Below are 10,000 nucleotides of genomic sequence, written 5' to 3' on the forward strand. Positions count from 1 at the left end.
ACCACACACACACATTGACATGACACAACACACACACAGTATACACACACACACACAGACATACACACACACACACATACAGACACACACACACATACATACACACACACACAGACATTCCACACACACACAGACATGACACACACATTACATACACACACACACAGTACATGACACACACACACACACATACCCACACATATACTGTACACCACACACCACACCATAGACACATACAACAGATACACACACACACATAGACACACACACACACCATACACACACATAGACACACACACACACAAGTACACATGACCAGCACTGACACACACATACAGACACACACTCTCACACAACCAGACAGCATACCGCGGCCTTCCCCCCCGGCTAACGTCTTGCGATAACAACCTGCCACGTTTCGCAGGTCTGAAACCCCAAGCCACTATCCCAACACAGCATACCTGCCTAGTCAGGAACACCTCAACCAAAGACTCCTGTGACCTTTCCGCTTACATCACCACTGTCAGAATGTCTCAACACATACACACTATACACACACATATATACACATAACAGTACACATTCTATCTCCAGTCACAACACTATGTCTGTATCTCTCTGTACACACATAACACATATACACACACACACATATGTAACAAACACAGATACAGAGACACACTTTATACAGACTACATAAGTAAACTGTATACATATATATGACTATACACACACATGTATATTAACAGATATACATATACATACACACACACATACAATATATATATACATATAGACTACAACACAATACAGTCTATACTACATACACAGTCTACACAGTATAGACTGTGACATACACAGTACACAGTACAGTGTGTATGTCACACAGTCAGACACCATACTGACACAGACTCATACACTGTACATGTACATACACATATACATGATGTATGTATATGTATACACATATGCAGCCAATAGTATATACCTTACACACAACTATAGTAACAACCTGTGTACTGTATATACCATGAGACACACTATAGTAACACACACTATACACATATAGAGTCAACATACACACATATACACTCTCACAACACACATGATACACACACATGTGACACAGTCACTCACACAGAGACATACATATAACATATAGTCACACACACATATACATCTACACACACACACACATACATACCACACCACACCCGTGGCCGCCCCCCGAAATGGGCGCCCCCCAATCACGGCGCCCCCAACACCCCACCCCACCCCCCCAGGCACCCCCACCCCCAAACCCCCACCCTTATTGCTCATTTTTCAATGCTCGTTTGTACCAGTATTTACGCCTAGACCACTCCCACACAATTTGGCAACTCTGTTTAGGCACACTCGACTGTCACGAGGAGTCAGTTTCTATAACAACACCTCACGGAGTAGTCTTTTTTTTGCGGTGGTCTCTGATTTGTGCCTTGATATCTCCGTAATGGGAAGTGGTAAAGAGCTGGAAAGAGACACAGTTGTTACAATCATAACCCTCTATAAGGAGGGTTATATGTGTAAAGATATTGCTACTCGTGTGGGAATTGGAGTGCGTCAAGTGCAAAAGTGGACCAAGAAATTTCGAGACGAAGGAAGTGACATCATTCCTACTCCAAAGCATCGCTTTGGTCGGCCAAGGAAGATATCAAATCGTACTTCTATGGTTCTAACTGTCTCCTAATAACCGTAGGAGGCAGTTAGAATGATGTCACTTCCTTCATCTCGAAATTTCTTGGTCCACTTTTGCACTTGACGCACTCCAATTCCCACACGAGTAGCAATATCTTTACACTTATAACCCTCCTTATAGAGGGTTATGATTGTGACAACTGTGTCTCTTTCCAGCTCTTTACCACTTCCCATTACGGAGATATCAAGGCACAAAAACAGAGACCTCCGCAAAAAAAAGACTACTCTCCGTGAGAGATGTTTAGAAAGTGACTCCATGTGACATGGAGTGCGCCTAAACAGAGTTGCCAAATAGTGTGTATTGTCTCGGCTAAATACGGGTACAAACGCTAGCATTGAAAAATGGCAAAAAGTTTGGGTGGAAAGTTGTATTTTTCGCATGTTTTGAGTTTAGGGGAAAGTTGGGGCGCCTATAATTTTGCGCCCAAACTTTTCGCGGCCACTGTATATGTATATATGTGTGTATATATGTGTATATATGTATATATATATATGTGTATATGTGTATATATATGTATATGTGTATATATATATGTATGTGTATATATATATGTATATATGTGTATATATATATGTATATATGTGTATATATATATGTATACATGTGTATATATGTGTACATGTGTATATATGTATACATGTGTGTATATATGTATACATGTGTGTATATATGTATACATGTGTATGTATATATGTATATATGTGTATGTATATATGTGTGTATGTATATATGTATATATGTGTATATATATATGTGTATATATATGTATATGAGTATATATGTATATATGTATGTGTATATATATATATGTATGTGTGTATATATATATGTATGTGTGTATCTAAATAAATGTATATATGTATATATGTCTGTATATGTGTGTATATTATGTATGTGTATATATGTATGTATATATGTGTATATATGTGTGTGTATATGTATGTATATATGTGTGTATATGTATGTATATATATATGTGTATATATATATGTATATATGTGTATATATATGTGTGTATATATGTATATGTGTGTGTATATATATGTATGTATGTGTGTATATATATGTATGTAATATGTATGTATATATATGTGTATGGAAGTCGCCCCTGCAAAGGTTCGAGTCCTTGCAGTGGAGCTTATTTCCATATATATATATATATATAATTGTGTGTATATGTATATATATGTGTATATGTATATATGTGTGTGTATATGTATACATGTGTGTATATGTATATATATGTGTGTATATATATATATTGTATTTATATATGTGTGTATATGTATATATATGTTTGTATATATGTGCATGTATATTTATGTATATATGTATTATTATGTATGTGTGTATTATATATATATATATATATATATATGTATGTATACGGCAGTGACGAACCCAGAGGCTCTCCAGCGCACGTGACATTTCGTCACTGCCCGAAATACCAGGTGACCTCCCCTAAAGTGATTAGCAAGTAAGAAATTCTAGTATAAAACTTAGTTCTTTAACTTGACTCATCGGATTAATTCTTATCCAGATAAGAGAGAGCATCCCTATAGCTACTGAAGAAGGGTCTCGTCTCGTACCCGAAATCGCGATCTAGCTAATATGATTACAGTACTACTTCCCATTAACTGATGTTAATTAGCTGTGTTTGCGGTGTTTTCGGTGTTTTTGTTGCTGTTGTTTAGTGCGTGCAATCACTGCTCGTAGTGTTACTCAGTGGCTTAACGACTGTCATATACCTTACATAGCAGACTGGCCAGGCAATAGTCCTGACATAAACCCAATAGAAAACCTGTGGAACCACATTAAACAAGACCTGCAGGGTAGAGATACGAGCTCTATACCCAAGCTCGAGGCAGCCATTCGCCAATCCTGGGCTAGTATAACCCCTGCACATCTTGCCAAGTACGCCACTTCCATTCCAAACTGCCTTCGTGAGATCATTGCACGCAAAGGCCACCCATCAAAGTATTAGAGTTACGAAGTGAGCTTTTGTTTATTGATTTATGACTCATTCATTCTCATCACTCATTCTCGCTAACTGTTCATACTTGTCGAGCACTGTGTATGTATATATATATATATATATATATATATATATATGTATGTGTGTGTGTGTGTGTGTGTATGTATGTATATGTGTATATATATGTATATGTATATATACATATTATTTTTTATTTTATTTATTTATTTATTTATTATTATTATTATTTTTTTTTTTTCCAATGTTTTCAAATTATCTTTGGTAATCTTCATTGACATCAACCTTATAAAGGGAAGAAACTCTTGTTATTTATGTAGGTCTGAGAGCAGGTTATGTATGGTTTCCCATGTTTGGGAGGAAGATGAACACATTGCCATGTCGAGGGAAGTTGCTTGTTGGTTATGTTTAGGAAGATGGCTTGTTGGGTGATTACTGGTGTTTAATATGTTTAGGTTGGAGTTGTTAAATTTTTTTTTCCTCTTTGGTCTGCTTTTTGTGTTTTTAGATAAATTTGGTAGTGTGTGTTCACATCACATTTTGGTATCCCTAAATCATTCTATTGATTGACATGCTCTTCATGGATTCGTATACTTGTAGAAATGATGTGGCAGCAGGTTCTTCCCATTACAACCTAGGCAGTGTTGTACAGTCATGCTTCCAGCCATGTCCTCCTGGGCTACTTGGTGACTAGTGTCAGCCTGATTTTCCCTACCCATCCAGTCAGGGTGGCCAGCATTCCCAGTGTTCTTTCTGCCCCTACTGTTATTTGACTACAGGAGATTCTGCAGGATATTGGTCTGCAGACTGAGAATGGATGTTGGAGGGCTTTGTGACCTGTGTGTGTCCAAGATTGAGGGATTCTCTCCTCAGGATCTGGTGACAGAGGCAGTGAAAGCAACAGCGAAGTTGGCGAGACTTGTTGGCAATGAAGACTTTGATATGGAGGAAAATGAGGTGATGGAGTTGGAGCAGCATGACATGCCCCTCAGTAACAACAATCTGATGGAGCCAGTGGAATCCCTGGGCAAGGAGGGGAGACACGGTACCATGGAGGTCCCACAGCAACGAGCCTTCACCCTCGAGAAGCTGGCAGAGTTCATACGCATCTCCTCGCATTTGAAGGCATTTTCATGTGACATGGACCCATCCATGGTGAGAGTAATAAAAGTGATCAGTAAGATCAATGAAGCTGTCTTAAACCATACAGGATGTTACTGAACAAGAAGAGGAGTAGGAGTAGACAGCTTCCCATCACTGTTTATTTCACATAAACCCCAGACACCTCCCTCTGCCTCGTCTGAGCCTGTCTCTGTGGCACAACAGCTTGCCACTGCACGTGCCATGTCACCTTCACCTGACTCTGCACCCGACCCTGTTCCTGACTAGTGCATCATGCTCTTCACATGTTAGCATTGGAGATGAGGTGTTTACTCATGAGTAGGATCTCCTTGTCACACATTTAGGGTCCACCTTGCAGCATCTTGTGTAACTGCATGGCTAATCATTGTCATGCTCATTGTGTAATGTACTGTATTTATAGTAATAGGCTACATTAGGTTTGTAAAGGTAAGGTACATATGTATCACATGACTTTATGAACCAGGAGGCATGCAGAGTGAGGGGAGGGAGACATACATTTGCAGTTTTTCACTGTTTACAGCATTTTCAGTCTCCTAACCTGCGTCAATAGCAGGGTCCTCGTGTATGTAGTTCTAGTTGGAGTTAGGAATGAAACTTAGGGGGCTGATGCATATAAATGTTTATGTAACATGGTTTCTTTCTGTGTAAACAAAAACAAATGTGGGATGGTGGGGGGTGGGATGCATGCCTTCACTGGCTACCTCCCTTGTAAAAGTAAGAAACGTTTTAGTATGTAGATAGAAGTGTTTGCATCATGATTATTTCGGCTATTGTCTGATTTTGGTTGTTTTGTTTTGTTGAATTATCATAAATGAGATTAGCTGTAATATTCTGATTTTTGTACAAGTGAAATATTAACCAAGAGTGGTATTCGGAACAGAACATTTACACCATTGGGCACATTTCTCCTTGTAAGGAGGGTAGGAAAGTCAAAGCATACACCCATCCAAAAGCCCATTCATTGTCATTTTCATTGTAGTTCCTCATGGATGAAGGGTCATTGTTGACTCCAGCAACAAAACCCATTTGGGTACCCCTCCCATTTCGGCATCTTAAGTTGTATAGAAAAAAAATTGCTACTATAGATAAAATGGTTTATGTTCATATGTTTTGTTGCACAGGAGGAAGAAGAGGCACCATCAGGTGGGGAGTTAGTGAAGACAAAGTCATGTGATGACCTGTTAGGTGCTTCACCACCACCACATAATACAGTGAGAAGGTCATCTGATCCTAATATAAGAGACAGGTAAGCTTGATCTTGTTTCTACTTGTTGAATTTATGAAAGCAGTTAATCTTTATGGAAATTGTTTTATCCAATTTTCATTAACCCGGTGTGTACGACCGACGTAATATTACGTCAACTAAAATGTTACCGCTGTGACGATCGACGTAATGATCCGTCGCGTAAGTGGCTTTCATTTGTTGCTATGTAACTTTTGAAATACCCGCCCCCTGAGCTTCTACCGGGTGTCACGTGATAGAGGAGTGATGGATCTTCCCAGGGAAGGAGCCTGATTGAGTTGCCAGTTTCCTAAACTGGTTCAATTTTACGGTAAACATGGAGGATGTATTTTCCGCGCCTCAGAATAAAAAGCCGAACGAGCGACGATTGACGTAATAATCCGTCACGTTTTAAAATACGAAATTAGCAAGAGTTATGACTTGTTTGGGTAAAATATGAATAGTATGGCACATTGGCATGTGTTATACCCACGCACAGTGTCTGCGCGCGCACCCCGACCACCCACGGCGCGACCCACGCACCCTCACCAGTTGACCCCTGACCTCTATTTTGTGCGTACTCGCTCGACCCCATTAGCGAAAATGCCGCGGAAATCACGTGCTATTTTGGACACATCAGCCAAAATTCGGGCTGTTTTAGATGAAAGTGCCCTACTAAGTGACAGTGACACCTGCTCGTGACCCTGCCGCTGCCCGTGTTCGTACACGTCCCTCTCGTACCCATGGTGGGGTTCGTGTAGGCCTCCCGCCACGCTCAGCTGCACCCAGGTCCGATAGAGTGCGCATGCGTGGACTGCGTAGGCGTGCACCCCGCATCCGCAGGGGTGGTAGGCCTGGGAGGTTTTAGTGTGTAAATGAGTTGATTTAGTCCATAAACAGAATTTTTTTTTCACCTACCCCGTCGTCTCATAGGTTGCTCCCTACCACCAAAATACGCCAAGGTGACTTGTCTATTGATGTTTTTCTTACTATTTAGACCCAAATGAGTTGATTTAGCCCATAAACAGAGAAAAAAAAAATTTCACCTACCCCGTCGTCTCTGGCGTGACATTTTATTTTACCGCGATCGGCCGCAACGGGTTAAGATAAAAGTGAGATACATAATGTGGCAGTACTAAAATCCTTTTAGAATAATGATTATATACTAATTTTTATATAGATATTTTTCTATTAAAATTTGTAACCTCATGATTAATAGCTGCTTTATTTTTCAGTTGCCCAAACATGGCAATGCTTAATTCAGCACTTGGTGCAGATCTGGCTACAGTAGAAGGAGATGGGATGGAAGACTCATCTGCAGAAGCAAATGGTTTAACAAATGATGAATCCGAATCGTTAACATTGTGTGACCAATCTCTTGCTACCTCAGAGACTCAAGAGTTGGTTGACAATTGTGGAATTACAAATGGTGTCATGGATGAGGAAAAGGAGATCAAACCAGATTCTATTCCAAATGGAGTTGGGATGGTAGATAAAGGTGTGAATCCTGTCCCAAAGTATGTCCCGTGTCAGGAGTTGGAGGTAAAAAAAGTAACATGTGAACCAAAATCTGTAAACAATGGACACATACCACATGATCTGAGAGAACGGTCTATAGAGGGATCCACAGACACCCTTGTGGCTGAGGTTGGAGTGGTGGCAAGTGAAGAATCTGCAGGCAAAGAGAGTACGTCTTTAGTCAGTGGGAAACCAGAAGATGAAAGTACCAAACCTCTTCTTAATGGCAAGTGTTTTCCTTTCCTAAACAACCACAATGCTTTGGAAGAGAGTGAACAGTATGCTACCCCTAATGGCACGTGTGCCCGTAAAAGCAATCGCAAAGCACAGGGCACAAGTTCAAACAATGAAAATGGACAGGAGGAAGTCAAAGATTCAAAGAAATCTATGAATGGTTTCTCTAATCTTAGTGCAGTAATGAGTAGTGTTAGTAGCAGTGGATGCAGTATCTGCATTCAGAGTAAAAAGTTGTTAGATGAAACTAGTAATGGCATAGAGTCGTGGCGGAGTCCTCCAGGATTGGAATCCACATCCAGTAATGGAGCAAGGGTCACCACAGGACCAGGCAGTCGGGTTTCTTTGTACTCAACGCCAATGCACTCCAGAACACCATCTTCATGTATTCCTTCAACGCCTTGTGAGGACAGGTAAATGTGCAGAATTTGTAAAGGTGTCATAAACTTGCAGTATATGTGTAACAAATCCTAATTTTTGATAAAGATAAATTTTCAAATGCTCTGGGTTGAGCAGGGCTAAAAGAAACTAAAACCAGTAGACTTCCATGATCTGTTACCAATTTTCTGCATTAAGGCCATATAAGATGTATTTTTCTTCTCTTTTGGCTTTTTTCTTTGTTTACTTTTCTTCTTTTTTTCCTTCATGGTCTTGTTTCTCCCCATTTCTCTCCCTCTTCTCTTATCTCTTCTGTCTTCTCTCCATCTTATCTCATTCTCTTATCTCTACTGTCTTTTCTCCTCTCTTCTCTGCCCCTCACCTCTCCCTCTTCTCTGCCTCTCACCTCTCCCTCTTCTCTGCCCCTCACCTCTCCCTCTTTTCTGCCCCTCACCTCTCCCTCTTTTCTGCCCCTCACCTCTCCCTCTTCTCTGCCCCTCACCTCTCCCTCTTCTCTGCCCCTCACCTCTCCCTCTTCTCTGCCTGTCACCTCTCCCTCTTCTCTGCCCCTCACCTCTCCCTCTTCTCTGCCCCTCACCTCTCCCTCTTCTCAGCCCCTCACCTCTCCCTCTTCTCTGCCCCTCACCTCTCCCTCTTCTCTTCCCCTCACCTCTCCCTCTTCTCTTCCCCTCACCTCTCCCTCTTCTCTGCCCCTCGCCTCTCCCTCTTCTCTGCCCCTCGCCTCTCTCTCTCCTCTTCCCCTCTCCCTCTCCCTCTTCTCTTCCCCTCTCCCTCTCCCTCTTCTCTGCCCCTAGCCTCCCACTCTTCTCTGCCCCTCGCCTCTCCCTGTTCTCTGCCCCTCGCCTCTCCCTGTTCTCTGCCCCTCGCCTCTCCCTGTTCTCTGCCCCTCGCCTCTCCCTGTTCTCTGCCCCTCGCCTCTCCCTGTTCTCTGCCCCTCGCCTCTCCCTCTTCTCTGCCCCTCGCCTCTCCCTCTTCTCTGCCCCTCGCCTCTCCCTGTTCTCTGCCCCTCGCCTCTCCCTCTTCTCTGCCCCTCGCCTCTCCCTCTTCTCTGCCCCTCGCCTCTCCCTCTTCTCTGCCCCTCGCCTCTCCCTCTTCTCTGCCCCTCGCCTCTCCCTCTTCTCTGCCCCTCGCCTCTCCCTCTTCTCTGCCCCTCGCCTCTCCCTCTTCTCTGCCCCTCGCCTCTCCCTCTTCTCTGCCCCTCGCCTCTCCCTCTTCTCTTCCCCTCGCCTCTCCCTCTTCTCTTCCCCTCGCCTCTCCCTCTTCTCTTCCCCTCGCCTCTCCCTCTTCTCTTCCCCTCTCCCTCTCTGCCCCTCTCCCTCTCTCTTCTCTTCCCCGCTCCCTGTCCCTCTTCTCTGCCCCTCTTCTCTCCCCCTCTTCTCTCCCCCTCTCCTCTCCCCCTCTCCCTCTTCTCCTCTCCCTCTTCTCTTCCCCTCTCCCTCTCCCTCTTCTCTTCCCCTCTCCCTCTGCCCCTCGCCTCTCCCTCTTCTCTGCCCCTCGCCTCTCCCTCTTCTCTGCCCCTCGCCTCTCCCTCCTCCCTCTTCTCTGCCCCTCGCCTCTCCCTCTTCTCTGCCCCTCGCCTCTCCCTCTTCTCTGCCCCTCGCCTCTCCCTCTTCTCTGCCCCTCGCCTCTCCCTCTTCTCTGCCCCTCGCCTCTCCCTCTTCTCTGCCCCTCGCCTCTCCCTCTTCTCTGCCCCTCGCCTCTCCCTCTTCTCTGCCCCTCGCCTCTCCCTCTTCTCTGCCCCTCGCCTCTCCCTCTT

At 43.4% G+C, this 10,000-nt stretch overlaps 1 protein-coding gene across 5 annotated transcripts in view; it reads left to right on the forward strand.

The window, feature by feature from the left end:
• Positions 1 to 10,000, forward strand: part of LOC143034636 (phosphatidylinositol-3,5-bisphosphate 3-phosphatase MTMR3) — a 105,541-nt gene that overhangs the window by 65,160 nt on the left and 30,381 nt on the right. For 4 of the 5 annotated variants that reach the window (XR_012967270.1, XM_076200983.1, XM_076200981.1 and 1 more), the window contains exons 12-14: positions 4,602 to 4,883; positions 5,993 to 6,117; positions 7,329 to 8,258. Coding sequence is in view for 4 of the 5 variants with exons in the window: in XM_076200983.1 (XP_076057098.1) it covers positions 4,602 to 4,883; positions 5,993 to 6,117; positions 7,329 to 8,258 (1,337 nt within the window). In the remaining variant the exon portion in view is untranslated. The remainder of the gene's footprint in view (positions 1 to 4,601; positions 4,884 to 5,992; positions 6,118 to 7,328; positions 8,259 to 10,000) is intronic. The other variant, XM_076200984.1, reaches the window with a different exon arrangement.

This window comes from Oratosquilla oratoria, chromosome 17, assembly GCF_046742065.1.
Source record: "Oratosquilla oratoria isolate Oo_2021 chromosome 17, ASM4674206v1, whole genome shotgun sequence".
NCBI classification, from domain to species: domain Eukaryota; kingdom Metazoa; phylum Arthropoda; class Malacostraca; order Stomatopoda; family Squillidae; genus Oratosquilla; species Oratosquilla oratoria.